The 23,034-nt window shown below is 33.8% G+C and overlaps 1 protein-coding gene across 1 annotated transcript; it reads left to right on the top strand.

The window, feature by feature from the left end:
* Window positions 1–797: 797 nt before the first annotated feature.
* Window positions 798–22,416, top strand: Sac1 (phosphatidylinositol-3-phosphatase SAC1). The gene is made up of 14 exons (XM_085961006.1): window positions 798–882; window positions 1,207–1,301; window positions 8,750–8,868; window positions 9,621–9,713; window positions 9,859–9,990; window positions 14,934–15,042; window positions 15,894–16,009; window positions 16,887–17,114; window positions 18,370–18,537; window positions 19,703–19,924; window positions 20,302–20,469; window positions 21,235–21,336; window positions 21,694–21,830; window positions 21,947–22,416. Exons 1-14 carry the CDS (start codon window positions 818–820, stop codon window positions 22,038–22,040), a joined length of 1,848 nt encoding a protein of 615 aa, XP_085817132.1. The 5' UTR covers window positions 798–817; the 3' UTR covers window positions 22,041–22,416.
* The last annotated feature ends 618 nt before the right edge of the window (window positions 22,417–23,034 follow it).

Raw genomic sequence — 23,034 nt, 5'->3', positions numbered from 1 at the left:
AACGGATTCATCTCCTCTGCGCATGCACAAAACTTCTCGGTGTAAAACCAGAATTTAAAAGTTGAAGAGGAATTGGGTGCTGAAGTGACTAAATGTGGACTTAGCTAAAAACGTTCCGGCTGCCAAATGTTCCGGTTTGGCATGGGTTATCCCAGAAAACAATTTCTTATCCAGGATTCCGGTTGAATCACATTTAGAGCATAAAATTTTCCTGAATATTAGAGGTCACCGACCGATTTTTGTAACAGACAGTACCTACCTAGTTCCAATGGGAAAAGTGGGAATAGATTCCGAAAGAAAAGTCACCTGGATAAAAAACAAGGTTTGTAAGAAAGCCTAAATGCAAGGTCCTAGATATTTAAAAAAAGTATTGACTTGGATCCTGGACAGAAAATTATTTTTAAAGGAAAAGCCGCTTGGGCAGAATAATAAATTGGAAATTAAAGCTAATTTTCAATAATATGAGGTATCAAATCAAAGAGATTTTAGGCACCGTGCAATGTCTTTGTATCAAATTCATTCGCCATTTATACTGTGTACCATCGTACCTACAGTAATAATAATTATTTGAACTCAGTTAAAATTACTACTTACCAACTATTTTATTTGAAATCTATTGAATATTATCTTAGATTATTCTTGGTTAGATTAATTTTGATCAATAACAGTTTTTTTTTAATAATTTATCGTAATTAAACATATTCAACCACACAGCATTGCAAAATCTTTTTTTTTTTTTGTGTATGGAACCATAATTTTGTAAACATTTAACTTACTGGTAAGTTTATTAGTTTTTTGACACATGGTGCTTTAGTCTATGGTGCAACGTCTGACATTAGCGAAGATGGCGAGTTCTACGGATATTTATGATGACATGAAACTGTGAGTAAATCGATCCCAAAAGCTCATCTTTCGAATGAATCTACCTCAAGGCTGGCATATGTTTTGAAATATAATTAATATGGTACACGTACTTTCATAGATATGCTTATATAGTGATTTGTATTCCAGCTGTCAAACGGACAATGTAATCACTACAAAAATCGAATCGGGAAAAATACCTCGTAAATGTTCCTTTAATTAATACATTACACTTGTTTAGCAGATGTTTTCTTCGAATTTAGGTTTCTAGATTTATTGATCTGTCAGTTGTACTACTGCATAGATACTAATCTTATAATTTAATTATTTTTTCTGCATCTTTAGATTCTCGACTCCCGAAAAGTTTTTCATCGAGTCTACGATTAATCCCCGAGATGTTCTCGTCATAGAACGAACCACCTCTAAAGCGTATGTATTAGGTAAGTGCTCTTTCGAGGTTATGTGTAAATATAAGCGTACCTATTTATATAGAAATGGGATATACCTACCTATATAATAAATGCTTGGAATATTAATCGATAAATATTTGTTTTTGTATATTATTATGATTATTTATTCATAAAGCAATTGAGGCTATTCGTTTCGAAGTTGGTTACCGCCATATTCCACCATTTTTTCTTTTTTCAAATAGTATATTTGGCGACAGTTAGAATACGCAAATGGCGAAATACCATCTCCTTAACGTTATTATAATTAATTAAAAATCATGTTAAAAGTTGATCATAAGATATAAAAAAATGGAGGCCGATGAATATAACCAATATTGCAATCAACCTCCGATTTAATTCTATTTTATTAGAAAAAGAAGCTGAATTTGATATTTTATGATTATAGGTATACCTATATGATGGAACAGTGCTTACAGAATCAAAATTTAAAAAAATGTTAAAATGTAGCTAATTGACTTTAAAACCAATAAAATCTCCGACCATGTCCAATCCTAATAGGATCATATGGGCCTCCACAGAGTAGAGGTTTGTATTAACAGATTTTGTTTTTTACGAGAAATGGATGTCTGCCACTTGCTCAAACTAATAGGTCCATACCCTGACTCACACACAAATTGAAAAACAATATGTGTACTTGCCAGACCCAGGATTCGAACATGAGACCCACGACATGATAGTCCAACGCTTAAGCCACGCGGCCACCGTAAACTCTAGAGCTCTCTAAACGTTGGTGACTTGTGTACATTCGCCTTGCTGAAGAGAGCATAATACTGTTATTTATAGTGTTAGCATCTGCATTAGACTTCATTACATTGAATGTTTTATAGAATTTGGACATTGTGGATAAAGATTTGCGGTCAAAGTCATTTACATAATAAATTGCCAATCATCATTTTCATTACATGAGCATGTGTGTGATGATTCTGCAATTAAATTTTTTTCTATGATTGTTTGTTGCCAGTTAAAAATATTCTTCCCCAAGACAATTACATTTTTTCCTCACCTACAAATTGAATAGGTAATTTTTTAACCTTTGACCTATTACAGCATTCAAATTAAGAACACATTCCTTTGAATTAAATGATTTATTATTTATGGCTACCATGTTTCTATACTAACCACTGTGTCAACTTGGTCAATTCAATCTGATATAACATCGAGATACTTGTGTTTTTATCATTCATACTTATTTGTTTTCGTTAAATTAAGAAGGCATAATTATTATTATTACACATTTTGTTGGTTAGTTTTTTTAAATTCATTAAGGCTATACCTCAGTTGAGGCCCAGTCTAAAAAGATCGTGGCTAGGCGACGCGCGGATTGCAGGTCGCGGGTGCAAACGACGCATGTCAAACGAAATATAATTTGTCATATAAATCCAACATGTGTCCATTTAATGTTCTGTTGATTGTTCTATCAGTCACAATAATAATATACTAGCTGAGCCAGCTGGCTCTCGCCAGTCTGTCTCGCTAGGTCTTGCAGACGGCTTGGCGGTATTGTATATTAATATAATTGTGAAGTATGCATAAACGGCGCCATAGTTTTCCCTTCGGGATGGATTTTCATTTACGTCAGACATTTTGACATTTCGCTGATTTGTCAGTTTTACGATTTGCATCTCGTCACTGCCAATACAAATTTGGAGTCATATGCGTAGTCTATTCTGGAGTCAGGCCTTCACAATATCAACTGACACCACTTCAGGCTGCTAGGCCTAGCAGAACAGCTGACAATCGCCAATTGCTATCAATGACCTATTAATTTTAATACAATATATGTGTAGGTATGTGCATTTAAATATGATAAATAATTATACATCTCATTCATTCCAATATACAGCAATATTATGTGATTATCATAAAAAGCGACCCATTATATCCAAATATTAATCTCTTTCGGGTCCTATTTACATAATAGAAAAAGGTTAGCAGCATAAAAAACAAATTTAAACATTGTTTTGTTTCATTGTCTATAAAAAATAAATGTATGTAAAAAATTGAATAATATTTACAAATCAAATTTTGAATTCAAAATTAACCTTAGCCAATATAGTTTCCTGGTGCGGGACATTCATATTGAGACAAATGTTAATAAATAATAAAGCAATACATATTATATCTGAGAGGAATAGACCAATTCTGATAAAAACAGGAATTTATAAAACCTAAAAATGTGGAATCAGCTTAAAGAGGCCTTCATTCAGCAGTGGATTGATACAGGTTGATGACAATATAAATAGGTAGGTATATAAAATCACAAATTTAAAAAAAATATGGCAGTTTATGTGACTAAGAAGAGTAGAATTAGGTTGGGATAACCTTCATCCAGCAGTGGGTTGATCTTGGTTGATGAAGATAATGACGATATTATGAATGGGTAAATATAATATCAGCAATTTTGATAAATATAGCAATTCATATGATCGACAGAAATACAAACAAATTAGAAAGGCCTTCATCCATCAGTGGATTGATTCAGACTCATGATGCTAATGGAAATATAAATAGATGTAATATAATATCACCAATTTTGATACATACAGCAATTCAAATGACATAAAGGAGTAGAATCAGGCTAGTGAGGCCTTTATCCAGCAGTGGATTGGTTCAGGTCGATGATGATAAGGACGATAGAAATAGGTATAATATCACAAATTCGTTAAACCTATAGTAGTAGAATCAGGTAGCGGAACCCTTCATCCAGCAGTGGATTGATTGTGGTTGATGATGGTGACAATATGAATATGTCGATAAATATAATATCACCGATTTTGATAAATAAAGCAATTCATATGACAGAAAGGAGTATAATCAGGCTATGGGAGGCCTTTATCCAGCAGTGGATTGGTTCAGGTCGATGATGATAAGGATGATAGAAATAGGTATAATATCACAAATTCGTTAAACCGATAGTCGTAGAATCACGTTGCGGAACCCTTCGTCCAACAGTGGATTGATGATGATGATGAAATTCAAGACTATCAAGAATACAATCAACGTAGAGAGGCCGTCATCCAGCAGTGGATTTATTAAGGCTCGTGATAAAAATGGCATTATATAGATAGTATAATATCACTGATTTTCATGTGTAAGTAAGGAGTAGAATAAGGCTGAGGAGGCTTTCATCCAGCAGTGGATAGGTCCAGATTGATGATGATAAGGATGGTAAAAATAGGTAGATATTATACAATATCACAAATTTTGTCAACTATAACAATTCGTATTAATTTATTTCATTGTTTGCAATGGCAACTTAATATGACTATATCTATAGAAATTAGTAGCCTAGGTAATTATTCAATAAAAAATAGTGCGTAAACAGCCACAAAGAAGTAAAAAAAAAAAATCAAATTTGTTATTAATTAATAGAAAACTCATCTTGATTGATATTGATTATTTATGGGTGTTAATAGAAATGTCACATTTTTTCGATTAATTCTGCAAATTCTAAATTTGAATTCTGACACGTCAAATGAACTTGTTTTGCTATAGAAAACAAATGACAATCATTAGTCTATAAGTTTGACAGATAAAAAGCAGTGACATGGTTTTAGATCATATTTTCGTAATAATTAGTGAGGAAATATGTATTTATTTTGTGTTAAAACTCAAGAATACGCCAATGTGCTACTTACAGATTTGAATAATTTTGTGGAATATTAATTTAGATTTGTGAAATTTCGATTAAACAGACAGTATTAAGCGACATTATAATCAATTTGCGGTAGATAGACAGTAAAGTAGCGAAAATGCATGGTGACGGATATAAAACGCTATTTAAAAACGATATTATCTGTGATTGTGTCGCGTTTTATCAGATTGTGCCCGATTCAAATGGAAACAGATTTGGGACTGCAAAAATTGAAGTGAATTCCTTTAATAATCAACAAAACGGTGTTTAAATAAAAAAGTCTGTGCGTTTTCCAAAATATCTTAGGATAATAATATATAGGAGATTCATTGACATGTTTTCTTTTTAAAGTAAATGGGTAACGTTTTTAGTCATCTTTACATGATTTAAGAATTAATATGCCCGTTGCCATCACGAAACAAATTGACGTGTTTCCAGCTCGACGTTCTCTCTCCGAATGACAGAGTCCAAAATTTCATTGCGCTTATGGTTGAAAATTATTTGCCGTTTCACTGATGTCACCTTAAGCCAGTAGATAAAAAATATTATTCTCTCTGTAAAATATCCAAAGTTATGTTTGGTTTAATGGCATAATTTTAGATATTATTTTATAGATAGACGATTATTTTTTGACTATTATCTATTATTCGGTTTTCGCAGTGTTTAATTGAATTTTAAAAAGCTAACTAACAACGTCTGTAAATTGTAGACTCAGTTCATTGAAGACAAATACATATGACTTACAAAATTTATTGTGGACTATTTATGTCGATCTTAACAGCCTACCTCCACCCTTTGCCACTGATATTATGACATACCCTGGGGGGTGGGGTCTGATATATATTGTGATGGTTTGTGATGATGGGATAGGGGTTGTAGATATTATGACACCAAAAACCAAAACCAATTTATCGATGGCCTCTATTATGTTTGTTTATATTTATAATATATATATTATCATTCCTTCTCTCATTGCCTTATAAATAATCTTTTATCTCAAGTTTCTGGCTATATAAATTTAGCAGTGTGTATTATTTATTATAAACATAGGTATTTACCATAAATAAGCCGCTACAGTTGGAACAGATGTTTATTGAATAATAATCAAACACAACTGTTTAGAGGAACTGTTTACATTTCAATATGCATTCGATAAATATTCAATAGATAGATATAAAACAAAAACTTTTAAGGCATCCATACATAATCAAACTATTTCCAAACTTCCATTCAAACATAGATTAAGTTTTGTATAACAAATCAAACGTGTAAAAGAAAGTTTCAAGAAGGGATCACCATATCCGTCCCATTCTATAGCATGCCAAAGTAGACGAAAAAAAGATAGGTACGTATTTTAGTGTTTAGCAATGACCACCTATGTGTCGGGTCCTTTACATTTCTTAGTCTTTGACATGTTTCAACTTCATTGTCATCAGAATCATTGTCAGTACAGTCTTATAGTAGTCCTTATTGTGAAAACATCACAGTTCTTACAATACTTTTTAAACAATAAAAGTGTTCGTGCAAAAAGCAGTGTTTTTTTTTTAAATATTTATAATACAAATTTTCGTAATAAATAAACTACAGATGTGTTTAGTATACGTAACAAACAATTCAAGTGAACAATATGATTGCTTGCACAGTTACATAATAATATATATAGTACAATTATTATACGTATTAATTATAGAAAACTTATCCCCTAAAAATGTCAAAAAGGAGTAGGTGTGATATTTCAAATGCGATCATTAAGGAGAAATCCTGCGATAAATTTAAGTTGGAATGGCTCTCTGAAATCGTCGAAACACAAATGTCATCAATGCATTTGCAAAAAGTAAAAATTGGTGGATATATTTGTTTATTCGGAAACAGATGATTGTGTCAAATGCATCATATGCTCCGCAGCAAATATGCTAGGAGAATTCACGCCTGGAAAGAAGTGGATTGAGTGGAGGTTGTATATTAAACTTAAAGGCACTTAAGTTAAAAAAAAATACACCGGGATGCTGTTACGAAATTAAAAATTTTGAAAAGAGGTGGATTTTTGGAAATAATGACGGAAACACCCGAAGAATGAAAGAATATGATTGAGATCGCTGAGCGCAAAAAATCTGGTTGCGATTTAGTCAAAGTGTTAATCGATAATGTACTATTGGCTATAAAAATAACGGCTTCTACGCTTCCTATACAAGATATTCATAATCATGTATCTCCACAGATATTCCCGAATATTATGCGTTCGAATTCGACTTACATTTTAAACTTTGTCATTAAAAAAGAAATTGTATGTGTGTGTTTGTGGGGGGGGGGGGGTGCAAATTTACCGCACCGGATGACACCAACCCTGCACAGATGCGTTGATGATCCGCACACACAATAGAAAAATTAGAGGGAAAGTTGGTCATTATATGCACTACAGGGTGCGTAATGTTTGGATGTGTTGCGACACTCTCATTGATTTCAGTTCTCTGTTCAGACCTCTGTTCTGTTTCAAATTATGAAAATAAATGATTTTTGCCTTGTGTACGGGCAACGCAGCATGCGGATTACATGCTATTAATAAAAAGATTCTTTACTGAACTGAAGATAATATTATAATGGGATACCAATAAGTGAGGTTATTAGTGTCAAAGTCGGTAACCTTCATATTTTTTTTTTTAAATATTTTTCTTGATTTTGATTCTGTACTTTTTCATTGAATGTATATATAAATATATATATATATATATATATAATATATCAAATCTAGCCCCGTTTGATAGTTAAATAGAATTAAACCGATGATTGATTTCAATGTTATATATAATTATGCATCAGCTACCATTTTTTATATTTTACGACTAACTTTAAATAATATGATTTTTATTAATTTTAACGACATTAAGGAGATTTTTTAATTCGCTATTCGTTTTATCTAATTGTTAGAAGTTGCAGTCTTAAATGTGCTTGACGGTTGTTTTTACAATTATCTCAAATTGAGGGAATTTGGAAATTACCGACTCTGAAACTAACAGCCTCAAGTCGTCAATCTTTTTAATACTTAAGTAAATTAACTTTAGTTTAAATTAAGTCTCTAACATTTGTGAATAGTGTGTTGCTGTTATATTATGTTGTCAACCAAATAATGGATTGATTATTTGAACAAAAAAGAATTTTAAAGAACACACCTCCTACGTAAAAGGTCGGAGTTCCGTGTTTGGCTATGTTGACTATATTACCTATGATTTTAAAGATAATAAAACGATGATATCGGGAAAAAAACCAAAATTCAATTATAATTTTATAGGCATATCTATAATATTACGATTCCAGCATTTAAATTACAACGTTGTGGTGTCAATTGCAACATTAAAATCACTCTATTGGAAACTTACCATTTGCAGTTCCGGCTTCATGAGTAGGCGGTGTCGATACGTCATTGCATATTGTTTTATATATTAAACCAAAAAAAAACTCTTTACATAATGTTGTCGCATTGTACCTGGCAGTGGTCATCTATTGACAGTCTTTGCCGGTTCTCTGGGAATATTTAGCACTTATACCTTCTTTCGCTGATAGCTACCATGATCGGTTTCAGGTTGTCCTTTGGTGAATGACTGCTGTATCCTGGGAATAGTGTGTTGTTTTTCAGTAGAATTCAATTTTTACAGGAATATCTTAAAACCATTTCGTTTACATTTGTTCAACAGAATCAACTGAAAACAATTAACACTGCATAATTTTTCATTCATGTTAATAATTATAATACATACCTAACTTGTATTGTAATTTTTTTTAATTCTAGACCGAACAAAGTTTTCCATTCCTGCATCGGAGAACAGCTATCGGCCGGTATGTGGAATTCTCGGTACCGTTCGCCTCCTATCTGGCAACAATTTAGTTGTCGCCACCCACCGGATCAAGGTAATAATAGTTGGATCACGTAGTGCTGACAAAAATGAGCTGTAAATACTTAAAAAAGGTCAATTATCTTTTACCATGGCCAAAATGAAACTATATGAGCATATTGGGTCCTTCCTCTTGATCAATTGTATCAAATGTGAATTTGTGTGAGATATATTTGACATATTTAGCTTACACCAGAGCCAGTAGACAATGGACAATTTAGAGTTGAATTTTAAGGTTCTTGGGCCCAGACGCATAGGTGTTGCTGTTAAATTAAAATAACTAAAGGCAAGATGCTTAATCTTACTTAAGGTTCCGTCACTAAATAGTGGTAGAACGGAGAAATGCATGTGACAGCTTTACAGTAAATTGAAGCGAACATTCTATTGTATTTCAGTTATTTGTACGAATAAACATGAATTTTGATTGAAATTCAAACAAAATGCAATACTTCATATATTATTTGCTTGAATTCTGTGTACAATAAATATTCTTGAATATTCTACTAGCAGCCATTTCCATTTTTCTATTCTGCCATTATTTATTGGTGTTGCTAGTCACTACCTACTGATTTCGGCTGGTATAAATATGACTACGGCAATCTAGAGATTCAAATTTGGAGGTAGACTGTTTTATGTAAAAGCAATTAATGCTAGATGTATTGTATTATGGTTATAAGGAAACAGAAAAGTGTACATTTATTGTTTTGTAAATATTTGCCTTATACTATAATATTATGTTATTTAATATAGTAATATTTTCATTTGTAGGTTGGAAAAATCAACGGGCAAGACATATTTCAGCTTGTCGGTGCAGATATCATACCGTACGCTCAATCCATGACTCATCTCAACCAACAACAGGTACATGATTCATTGGTCCCTTGTACTAGCTGAAAAATAAATGTTTAACAGCTTACCACCGATTCTACGAAGTACTGAAAATAATGCTTATTCATGCTGATGAAATTATTGTTGTACGAAATTAACTCGTGTTTGAATGTTGCAGGTTGAAGACAACAAAATGTATTTGAAAATGCTCATGAGCGTATTGGAGACGCCGTCCATGTATTTCTCATACGAATATGACCTCACGCACACACTGCAACGGCTCTACAATACTTCTCCGGACTTTTTACAGGTACAATGAGCAAACTTACTGAACAAAAAACTACTTTATTATTGTTGTTTATGTGGTAGAGTATAGTTTTTTTTTGGAAAAAAAATTTGTAATAATCATAAATTAAATCTCATATAAACACGCTCTTGAGGTATTAGTCTTCAACAAGTTAGAGCGCCCATTAGGAATAGATCATTCTGTAGTTGAGTTTGTGGAACAGCAGTCAACATCTTTCTGGCGCTACAGATCATCCGGGTCCATAGTTGACTGCATAATATCCTTCTAGCATCCCTATTCCTAGCTGTCTTCTTCTCTCCAGTCGGTCACCCTCAGTCTCTCCATGTCCCTCATGACATTCTCCGCTCATCTCATCTAGGGACAGCCAAACGCCGAGTGTCCTATAGGGTTTCTTTATAAACCTTATGGACAGTTCTAGATTCATCGCATCTAACAATATGATTGACCTACCTGAGTCCACGCCCTCAAGATATTAATAATATTAAATTAAATTGCTCGAAAAACTTAGTATTCGTATGGGTGTGCCACCTTTGGTTTTCATTAACTGGTCCAACTCTTATTCGTAGAATTTAATTGTCGAATACTTGGGTAGTCTTATCTCGTATCCCTGTTAAACTCCAGATTTCACACCCATACAATGCCATTCAATACCATGCATCTATGTTGTAGAATTATTCCTCTTCCATGTCATAATGATTGTTATAGAAATTTCCTAATATAATTTTCCGAGGATTAGTTGTTACGTATTGGATTCTGAAATAGCAGATGCCTGTATCCAGCATTCAAATTTTGTTTAAAAATTTATTATTAAGGGCCTTTCATCCAATATTTTCGAATGCGATTTTACGCCAGATGGCGTGCAAAACGTATAATTGCGTTCATGGAAATTTTGTACATAAGCATCTCGCCGAACCCGAACACCTAATGCCCCTCTACCATAAGTTTAGCGAACCGATTGCTAAATTCGGCAGAGTCGATTTTTGACAGATTGCAACTGACAGCCCGCGTTTGTTGATAATTGTCATAGGTACTTGTTTTCTTTCATATTTCATTATGATTTAGTAAATTATTTTGATTATTGTCTTATGGTATTATCTATTTTACAATTGATCCTATAATTGGTGCTTCATTTTATTCAATCATGAATGCTTTATTTATAGGTACTAAACTTTGCTTTCGTAGATGAAGCTAATCTACAATGCCGCAAATTTCGTAAAAGCGGCGACGCTTTCGAATTTAAGAGTCTCGTTAGTAAATACACATCAGACGCAGATTCACGAAAATCAAATAAATATATATATAAAAAAGAAAGTCGGGTTAGTTACACCATTTATAACTCGAGAACGGCTGGACCGATTTTCACGATCTTTGATTTGTTGGATTTGTCTTAGCCCCGAATAGCAGAATAACTATTAAAACATCGGATAAATCACGGAAAAAATAAATTATGAAGAAAATTAATTTTCTCATACATTTTGATATTTTGACATTTTGAACAATGAACTCGCGCATTCGAAAATGAAAGAAAATCACAAAAAATTTAAATCCATATACAACGATACATGACAGAAAGAATAAACAAGAAACAAACAAACAATAGAAAGTATGAACATGGCGTTTTTGACAGTTGATTCAATTCAGCCTCAGATAATACCGAAAGACTTTGTTGTAGACAAATAGCGATTTTGATCGTGATTTTCAAACTATAAGTTGCCTTCTAAAATGTTCACTTTGTGAGGTTATCAAATTTGTGAATGTGCGCGTATCGATAATTGCTTTATTATGTAATTTTGAATTGTGTGATTAATTTTCCAGTGTTATTTACAATGCCGCGAGCCAGAAGATCTAATCTATCTATCTATATAAAACAAAGTCGGGTTAATTACACCATTTATTTTATAACTCAAAAACGGCTGGACCTATTTTTATGATCTTTAATTTGTTGGATTTGTCTCCGCCCTGAATAGCAGAATAACTATTAAAACATCGGAAAAATTCACAGAAAAAGAAATTATGAAGAACATTCATTTTCTTATACATTTCGTATGAAACGGCTTTTTTGATGATGTCTATTGATGATATAAAACTGATTGACTGATTTCGGTGAATTTTTTTTGTTCGTCTCGGCCTCGAGAAGCTTCCTCGCGATATTGTGGTTTTTGGCGTTCAAACTCCCAATACCAACGATGAAATCACACACTATCAAGTTTGTCAATATGTGAGCTGCAATGAAGCAATTTGGCGTATTTTCTTATACCCCATTCATGAACGTCATCCCACTGCTGTACATTTGGCGGTGCATCTGGAGAATGGTCAACGAGTTTAACGAGTTAACGAGAATGTTGCTCAACGTGCTGTAACACCTCCAGCGACAACATTGACCAGTTTCTTTTCAATTTGTCAAAGCGATCCGTTTGCACGAACGTTGCTCTACTCTGAGATGCCACGTTAATACACTTGGAATGCTTCATCGAAGAAATTTCAACGTGGGAAGCAAGGCGATGCGGTTCCTGATCATCCGGATGTGCATTCTAATGATGCTCTTGGTCGCATTTACACAGTTCATCCGAAGAATGACGAATGCTTCTACTTGCGGTTGTTGATGGTAAATGTTCGTGGGCCGACATAATTTGAATCACTTTGAACTGTCAATGGTGCAGTGTGTCCAACATTTCGTGCCGCATGTCAACAGCTCAATTTGCTTGAAAACGATATTCATTGGGACATGAAAATCGCTGTAGCAATTGTTTCTGCATCTCCAAGTCAGATACGCACATTATTTGCTATCATTATTTCGACATGCTTCCCATTAAATCCACCTGAACTGTGGAACGAGTACAAGGATGACATGTCAGAAGACATTTTACATCGAATTCGTGTCAGTTCAGAGAATCCCTATCTCGAAGTGAATGAGGAGATACATAACCAGGCTTTGCTTTTGATCGAAGAGATGTGTTATCTCATGTGCGGCAGTTTATTAGTCAAGTTAGGAATGCCAACGCCACATCGTGGAATGAATGACGCTTTTAATCGAGAATTGGAACGTGAACATGAATATGATCAAGATGCATTGAACCTTTCGGTTCGATCGAATGTACCAATGTTGAACCCCCAACAGAAGGAAGTGTACGATATGTTAATGAAGGCAATTGATGATGGAAATGGTGCTTTATTTTTCCTCGATGCGCCTGGTGGAACTGGGAAGACATTTCTCATGTCATTGATTTTGGCCACTGTTCGTGCGAGATCCGAAATTTCTGTAGCAGTTGCTTCTTCTGGGATAGCGGCCACGTTGTTAGAAGAATGCCGAACGGCTCATTCAGCGTTGAAATTGCCATTAAACCTTTAAATGACTGAAACACCGACAAGCAGTATTGAGAAACACTCAGCAATGGCCAAAGTTTTGGTAGCAAGTAAAATCATCACCTGGAATGAATGCACAATGGCGCACAAATGCGCATTGGCAGCACTCAATCGAACTATGAAAGATCTGCGCAATTACTCAAGATGTTTTGATGGCGCAATGATTCTACTATCTGGCAATTTCCGCCAAACACTACCAGTCATTCCAAGATCGACCGCTGCCGATGAAATGAACGCTTGCCTCAAATCATAGACTCTGTGGCGCTATGTGAAGAAACTTCAGCTGACGACGAACATGCGAGTTGCATTGCTAAACGATCCATCTGCCGAAGATTTCTCTAAGCAATTGCTGACTATCGGTAACTGCCGTGTTCCTGTCGACGAATCGAACAGATTGATTTCCTTTCCGCTGAATTTTTGAAATTTCGTCTCAGCGAAGGACGACCTCATCAACAAAGTGTTCCCGAACGTCATTGCTAACCACAAAAATCACAATTGGTTGAGTGAACGAGCAATTTTTGCGGCAAAGAACAAAGATGTGGATCACTTAAACTTCACAATTCAAAATCAAATCATTGGTCCAATGCATTCCTTCAAATCTATCGACTGTGTAATAAACGAAGACGAAGCAACCAACTATCCAACTGAATTTTTAAACTTATTGGATCTGCCTGGCTTGCCACCGCACAATTTACAACTGAAGATTGACTTGGTAGTTATCATGCTTCGAAATCTGAACCAACCAAAACTATGTAATTTATTTCATTTTGATTTGATTTTTGCACATTTATTGAACTTAATTCATTTTGAGTATTTTAATTCAGCCAATAAGTTAACACAAGATTATTGATTCTGAGGCGGTACGAAGTTTGCCGAGTCAGCTAGTATAATATAATATTTTTAACAACTCAATTCACATGATTATGCTGGAATCGATTTATGCATAATAATTATATGGTAGGTAGGTATACTATCACGATAACCATTTACTTTCATTTGTTTATTATTGTAATGATTATATTTATTCAATAATGTTTATTCGGCATTCGGATTATCCGGCCATAATGTAATATTAATCGAAAAATAAAAGAAATAATTTGAAAGTATGTAATAGCGAGTTCAAAATATATGGACTACTAGGGCTATCTAGCGGCAAAATGTGAAAAATGATGTTTATTTGACAGTTAAGTGCCCATTGACATCAAAAACTGACCATAGAGAAAAAATATTTTTCTGTTTTAATATAAGGAATACTTGTTTCAAATAGACGTGCATGTACAAACACCGTTATTTGAATGGAGCATTATGGAACAGAGCGGCACCCGAATATACAAATTCGCAGACAAGTGGGTGAACACTCAAGTTTTATTACGGCAATAAACGGTTCGTTTTGACCTAATTCCATTGACGGCCTATAACTATGGTTGATTCAACCTGGACAAACAAAATTCTAGGATTGAATTCTGATAATTTTAAATCGGTGTTTTTTTTTAGTTATCTAGTTCCAATTATTGACGAATATAGGTTTTTTGGTTTTAATTTAATATTCTTTCTATCATAATAAATTGTTAACAACATTTCAGATGTCCATGGCGGAAAGAGCTGATCCACGCTTTCTTTGGAACGTTAACCTTCTTCAAGAGTTGAAAGACAGCCAGTTCAAAAAATACACTCTTCCTATCATGATGGGATGTATCCTTTTGCCATATTTCATTACTGTAGTTTTTTTATTCTAGAAACACACGTTAAACCTATGGTCAGCTTCAGCTTACCTCGCATATCTGTTTCACAATTAGATTTTTTTTGTGCCATATCTATTACCAGACGTCAGCGATGATTTTGGCAATCTTTTCCTTATCTGCTACTACTCTGAACAGGGATAGCATGCTTAATTCAAACTAGCCTCTAAGATTTTTGTGCCAGGCCATTTACTGGAAATCTTTGTTTTTATAATTTACGCAGACTTCTTGGGATATCGTATCATGTAGAGAAAGTATGGTAACTTTCTATTTTTCATTTCTTTAATTATTTTTTTGGCCTTTAATATCATCGACATCACCTCGATGTCCCTAACCTTTCTTGTCGTTCCAGCTGATACGGAACATGCATCTATACACTTACATTTCAAAAGCTTCAAGTTTTTGAACATTGCATCTATTAGGTCTATATCTCGACTTAATAGAAAAGAACTGTAAATATTACATCTTACCGTTTTTGTTCTGATTCTCAAGTTTATGTCATAGCTAAATAGTACTTTTCTCAATAGTGTGATAGCACCCTAACCTCCTCAATCCGACATTTCACTTCCATAGTGTCTGTGTGGTTAAAACCAGCTGATATTAATTAACGGAGAGCATTACAAACCTTAAAGAAGTAGAAATCTGTGTATTGGATATGCTGAGAGATGAAGCAATATATATGGTTAAAAACATAAGATCAAATTGTAATTAATTTGAATCAGTCATTGCAGTCTCAGGCTTAAAAATAATTTAATTAATTGTTTTTATTTTTATAATGTTGTCCTTAATTTTGTGACAATGCAGTCGTATCTATAAACCACTGCGTTCTAAATGGAAAGATGTTCACTTGGACCCTGGTGTCTCGGAGGTCTATCTACAGAGCCGGTCCACGATTGTTCATGAGAGGAGTCAATCAAGACGTAAGTCATATAAAGATATATTCATCGCCCAGAAAGATGTGTTATCATTATCAACCTTATTTTAAAAATAGTTTATGCTTAAAACATAATATGTGATACCTAGTGTAATAAAAATAACAGTAAATCATTTAATCTAAAGCTGATAGCTGAATATAATTTACAAGCTTTGCATTGTTTTACTGATTAAATTTTCTTTACCATATCCAATTATATAATTCTGAATCACTGTGTGTATGAAGGAGGCTTTGTTAACTGGGAATAATCAGAACATTTCTAATCATCTTTGTATTTGCCTATACTGTTTCTTTGTCATGGATCATGAATAAAGTTGATAATTTATCAAAGCATCCATTTTCATTTTTGAAGCTGGAAGAAAAATTAGAAATTAAGAAACTTGTCTCATTATTAATATTTAAATAGATTGTCGAAAGTTTATTGTATTTTACCTAACCCTGGCCCCTTCGGTTTTTATGACTACGAGTCTCTACTGTAACCATATATACACACGCAAGACAAAAGACCCATGGACTACCTCTACAATACAAGATTATCCTGGCATTAGCATGATAAGATTAGGTAGATAACGATTACTAATACTAAGAATTTAAAATATCATGTTATGTATTGCCACACCTGCTTCCGATTTAAAAAAGGCTAATAAAACATAAAGCATCATAATTATTGAATTTGTATTATATCATCAAGCAATTTATAAAGTGTTTGTGGATTGGTCATGTTATAGGTTCAAGAATACCTTAGAGTAGAGTATCGTGCGTAGTCAATAAAAATCTCATCTTTTACCAAACTAGGATTTACGAGTTTAGTACCTATATTATATAATACTGAAATTAATATATTTTATTATTATGTATCGCAGGGCAGTGTAGCAAACTACGTAGAGACAGAGCAAATAATCGAATGCGACGGCGCCCGAGCATCGTTCGTCCAAACTAGAGGCTCCATTCCACTTTACTGGTCGCAGCTGCCCGACCTGCGGTATAAACCGAGACCCACGCTTCTCGAACACGAAGACCATGTCGCCGCGTGCGGAAAGCATCTCGCCGATCAGGCTCAGGCTTATGGGAGACAGGTGCTCATCAATTTGGTGAGCTATACAAAATGGTTATCAGTTGAAGAGAACAAGAACACATTTTATTCACCAGTTCACCACTAACGAATAACAAAAGTTCCGTGGTGATTTGATATTATGATATATTAACTCATTCACCGCTGACAGCACAGCTGTTGTGCCCTCACTAGAGGGCCTTTAGATATAATTAGCATGTTAATTAAATGTGGTAATTAAATAGTAATTATATGCTCCGCTACGAAGCGGTTAAGGGCCAAATGCAAAGATGTCAACATCATGTTAAGCAAACTAATTATGAACTCTACACATAGTTACACTTAATAAAACATGACAATATGGCCTGTAGTGATCGAAAGTGGTCGTTTTTCAAATTCTGATATTTTGTAAAGATTTAAAATATTTTAAAATTGATTTACAATGTGACTAATAAAATAAAATAGTTCAGATCACCGTAAATATACATGTATGTATCTACATATTTATATGTGAAACGTGATTCAAACTGCCTTGTTTGTAAAGCATTCTAAGCATTTTATTCCCAATATTGGAGTATTATTATTCTATGGACATGGTGAACACATATGGTTAACTGCCGAAAGCGTCTTTACGCGCCGTAATTACACCAATTCTTACATTAATTACTAATCAATTAACTAATTGGGGCATAGAAAAGATTAAAAAAATGTCATTATTATTTTCATAACAACCGTATATCATTTGTTTTGGCTTGACGTTTTGAACGTTTTTTATCACTTTCACATGCCTACACATTTTCGATTTATGTCAAAATCGCGTGTTTTTTGTTTTTAGCGGTTGCCACTGTATTATCTATGGTCTGCAGGTTGGGTTCTGTTCAAAATATTGAATTTACAGAGACTTATTACTAGGTTACTCCATCATTGGATACAGAGATCGTGTTCGTTCAAAATATTCTGCAAAATGACGAAACCATAGACTAAATTTGTCGCCGTGACAGTACGTGACATGCATTTCAATTTGATTACAACTTTAAAAACATTAATATACATAGAGAAATATCAATATCTTTTCGTGGAATAGTAAAGAAATATTATTAGACAGTGAGACTTTATTTACAGAATATTGAAAGTAGTTATGCAGAATTTACAATCGCATATTTAACTTACAATCCTTAGCACCTCAATTATAGAATAGACACCATGTATAGAGTGACCGCTGTATTTTTTTGTGGCAACACTCTCACTGTTTACTGTTCACTCATATATTTTTGAATGGTCTCTTCGTGTTACAGATAGACCAGCGGGGTGCTGAAGAAGTTTTAGAGAAAGGATACAAGAACGTCGTCTCTCAACTCAATGATCCGACCCTCAGATACGAAAGCTTCGATTTCCACGCGGAGTGTCGACACATGAAGTGGGACCGTCTCGCGATTCTCATCGACAGACTGGCACATGAACAGGTAACTTAATAATTGTGAATTTTAAAATTTGTTATTTACTTATAATATGCTAGACTCAAGCATGTCATATGTTTTGTCATAACTGAAAATTTTGGGGTTGTAGAGAATGAACTCTATCCTGTCATCACTGACAACAGTTTAAATATTATCCAATCCAATATTCTGCAGAGTGGAGTGTGACTTTTCTGTAATGATAGAGTATCAAACCTACTCTAAACAATATGTCAATACTCGTTTGTTATTCATGCCTTACTCACGTGGACAGTGCATTGTCTGAAAATACACTAAAACACTCATATTAATACGTTACCCAACAAGCCTCAAGCCTTGTAATTGTAGCACAGCGAAATGTGAAAAAGTGCATGTCAGGCATATTGCGGGAAGACTACAAAAGGAACTAGACGGCCACAGGACTGCCCTAAAACTCACTACAGTAAAACTCCGCTAATACAAACAAGACTAATTCGAAATTCGCTGTAAATTGAAATATTTGCAAAAATTCATAAAAACTATTGACAGTGATTTCCACTAATTTCAATGAATGAACCAGTGGCGAAGGGTGGAGGTAGGCTGTTAAGATTTGACATAAATATGTACATATTTGTTTTTATTGTACCAAAACTACAATTTACAGATGAGTATTTTTTTACTATTATCTATTATGGTTTGGTTATCGCAGTGTTTAATTGAATTTTAAAAACTAACCAACACCATCTGTAAATTGTAGTCTCAGTTCAATGAGCACAAACACATATGACTGACAAAGTTTAGTGTGCACTATTTATGTCGGATCTTAACAGCCTACTTCCACTCTTCGCCACTAGAATGAACCATAATGGTCAGCAATGATATTAATCTGTAAGATGTTAAATTTGCAAGAAAAAAAAATGTACTGTTTTTTACCATACATTTTGTATTTTGTAATTCGATTTTTTTCTATTTTCGGTGCCGTCGATTTCGAATTAACAGGGTTTTACTGTACTACATGACTTTAGATGAGTTGATTAAGTTTGGTGAGAATATATAGCAGTGATAAAGTAAAGACCGAGTGGAAGAGTGGAATGGAAGGAGCTACGGGATGTTGTTCATCCAGCAGCGGCTGACAATGATGATGATATAGAATAGTTCCAGGTTCTGTTTTGCAATTATTATCTTGTTGTCTCAGGATGAATTCTCATACTTCCTGCTGGGTCGAAACGGAGCGATCGGAGGTCAGCAGTCTGGAACCTTCCGCACAAACTGTATCGACTGTCTGGACAGGACCAACGTGGTGCAGTCCATGCTGGCGAGACGCTCCCTCGCCGCAGTCCTCAAACGACTGGACGTGCTCCGGGCACCCGCCGACCAGATTCATCACCATGAGAACTTGGAGATGCTCTTTAAGAGGGTAACGTTTACTTCAATTATTGTATTTCATAATAATTCTCCAATTCTCTAATGTACTGTTCAATAATAATTGAAAATGATTTACAATCAATTAAATGTATTTATTATAATAATAGTGTCAAAATGAAGTACTTAATTTTAAAGCTATGCGAAATCATTCTATGCGTCTCTTATAAAAACGATAAACTAAAATTTATAATTAGAGGATGAAAGCATTTTACACCTTTTACACCTGAAACCTAGTCTAGGTAATTACATATTAGCTAAGAAAAAAATCATATGTTCCATTTAGTCAGTGGTTCGCAATAAATGGCATGGAGGACTGCATATGGGTTATCCACTACATGCATTATACCTACGTTGAAAATCATTTTGTAGGTATGGGCTGACAATGCAGATATAATATCTGTCCAATATTCGGGCACTGGCGCACTCAAAAATGACTTCACCCGGACGGGTAAACGGACAAAGCTGGGATTAATGCGAGACGGCATCAACTCTCTTACCCGATACTACAAAAACAACTTTGCCGACGGTTTCAGACAGGTAAAGTTTACATTTTTATTTGCTTTACTAAAATACAAAGTGCGTAATTAAAATAATAATTTCAAAATTGTGCTAGGACCAATCTCCGTAGACCACAGTTGCCTTGCACAAATGTCCGTGATTCCTTTAATGATTTATTCTTTCGTGTTCATTAGTCACGCTTTGATGAGAAGACATCATTTATTATATCGAGTGCGTAAAGTCAGACAATGTTATCTACAAAAAAGTGTTTTTTTTTTTTTTTTGAGATAATGTTATTTTACATTTACGGCTACATGATAGTCAAACAACGTTATGTCAATCTTTTTTAATTTCTTATTAAATCGTCAGTAAAGTTTAACGCTAACTACGTAAGTTACCCTTGTTTTCATATTTTTAAAAACTATTCCTATAAATTTTAACATCATCATAAGCAAGATAAATGTACAATACACAATAAATTATAAAATATTAACATTAGGTTTTAAATAAACATTTCCCTTGTTGAGTTACAAGAATCTAAAATAACGATTTTTGGCTCTCCTGTAAAGTTGCACTTTTGTAGATAGTGTTGTTTGACACTAAGCCCTCGATATATGTACATAATATCTAAACCTGCGAGGTAAGGCCAATTAATCAAAACATGTAACTTTTCTGTCAAGGCAAGAAACAAATTAAATACAAAATGATTTGCCTCAACCTAAATTTCTTTTTCGATTAAACCTTCATACCCTTGAGTTAATAATTATATTGTTGTTTTTCATATAATCTATTTTTGATTTTTAGGACTCTATAGATTTATTCTTGGGTCACTATCAAGTGAGGGAAGGAGAGGGTATCACTATGCCGTGTCCACTTCATAAGGACAAAGATTGGAAATATATAACGGTAAGTATTTCACATTACATACATGGATGAAGTCTCTTTTGAAATACCAAGTACTAATTCATATTCGTTCATCTGAATCATTATGAAGGTTATTACATCTAATTGGAATATCACTGTCTTGAAATAAACTTCATATCTTAAATATAGTGTATTTTTTTTTAAATTCAAACTAATTACCACTTTGCAAAATATTAGTCGATGAAAATGACTTGTTCTTAATGCTCTTCTGCCATTTGGAATGAGTACAAAATATGTTTTTGGATGAAATCTATTCGTACACATTACGTGTAACTCTATGGAGTTCGCTTCACTTTAGAGCAAAAATAATACATATTTTAAAAAATATCCTCTTTTCAGTTCCCATCCGTTCTTCTGATCGCCATCTCAATGTTCTTCGCCAGTGCGATCCTTCCATCCGAATATTCAACGGAGATTCTTCTCTATTTAATGTTCTGGGGCGCCATGGTCGGCTCTACGTTTGGCATCATCCTGAAGTGAGTATACAGTATAATTAAACAGCTACATATAATGTTACTTATTCCAAAACAATGCACTTGATGATAAAACTTGTTAAAGCTAGTTCTAATGGATAAATGTCCAATGTTTCCAGGTACGGCAAAGAGTTCGTGGACTATCCAAAGCTTCGAGAAATCATCGCTCCCCCGACAAGGATGGCCCCCGCAGTGAATGGGTTTCCATTATGATATAACAATGGTTTAACCGCAAATCAACACTATTAAAGAGACATCTTCAATTTATCTTATCATAGATAACATGTTTGTCTATTGTTATTAGGCACACTCCTCCCGGGTTGAGGTTCACCGTGTAGCTTTGTCATAGACAAAATAATGAAGCGTCTTTACAAAATGGTAGCGCTATTATTACCATATGAACTACTCCACAGTTTGTTCTACGAGATGTAGACAACATAATATCGATGGCGTGTGCTCATACGATTTAAGTACGGTTTTACATATAGTATTGTTCTTTGACACCATACAAATTTCTTCAAAATATTTCAATAAATAGATAATTTAATGAGTGTCAAAATTGGTTATTTGACTAACTATGTATTATATCAATAAAATAAAAAGATATGTATATCAGAAATCACTCATTTGTGTAATTTGTTTTTAAAGAACAATGCAAAATTTTGACTACGTTAGACATACCATCATTGTTTTATTGTTTATTTATTACCGGATTCATCAAATTTTAGTTGATTTGTATATTGTTACAATACACTTAAATGCGATTGTACTTAAAATGTTTGTGCACTACGTCATGGATATAATAATATGTATTATTTTATTTATATTTTTGAGAATTCCATTCTCGTTGATTTAATTTCTGTAGTAGTCTGAAATAAAGAGTGCTTTTTTTAAGTTATATACCTACAGCAGCTGTTGTCTGTTTCACTGTCGATCACTATTTTAGTTCAAGCATATTTTCACAGGAAGAATGACATTCCGTGCACACATATAATGCACTTCCAAGTGTCTGATATCATGATCAGAATGGTTTTGTTTTTAATGTGAAAACACATTAAGATCATGAAATTTAATGTAATTATAGCACTTTTAACTTTCATAGAGGTGTTTGTTTTATCGGTATAACTCGAACACAATACTTTTTAGAACCACAAGTGTTTGTTGTTAGTACATGAGATTATTAGTTTCAAAGTCTGTAACATCCATT

This window comes from Rhyacophila brunnea, unplaced genomic scaffold, assembly GCF_057557595.1.
Source record: "Rhyacophila brunnea isolate RB1 unplaced genomic scaffold, BYU_Rbru_1.0 scaffold_12, whole genome shotgun sequence".
NCBI classification, from domain to species: domain Eukaryota; kingdom Metazoa; phylum Arthropoda; class Insecta; order Trichoptera; family Rhyacophilidae; genus Rhyacophila; species Rhyacophila brunnea.
Note: the sequence above shows the minus strand (reverse complement) of the source record. Positions and strands in the feature narration are given on the sequence as shown.

Coding starts and splice junctions, on each gene's coding strand:
- Sac1 (XM_085961006.1), top strand. CDS start 818: ATGGTGCAACGTCTGACATTAGCGAAGATGGCGAGTTCTACGGATATT. Junction 16,010..16,886: donor TGAGAGGAGTCAATCAAGAC/GTAAGTCATATA, acceptor TATGTATCGCAG/GGCAGTGTAGCAAACTACGT. Junction 19,925..20,301: donor TGGAGATGCTCTTTAAGAGG/GTAACGTTTACT, acceptor ATCATTTTGTAG/GTATGGGCTGACAATGCAGA.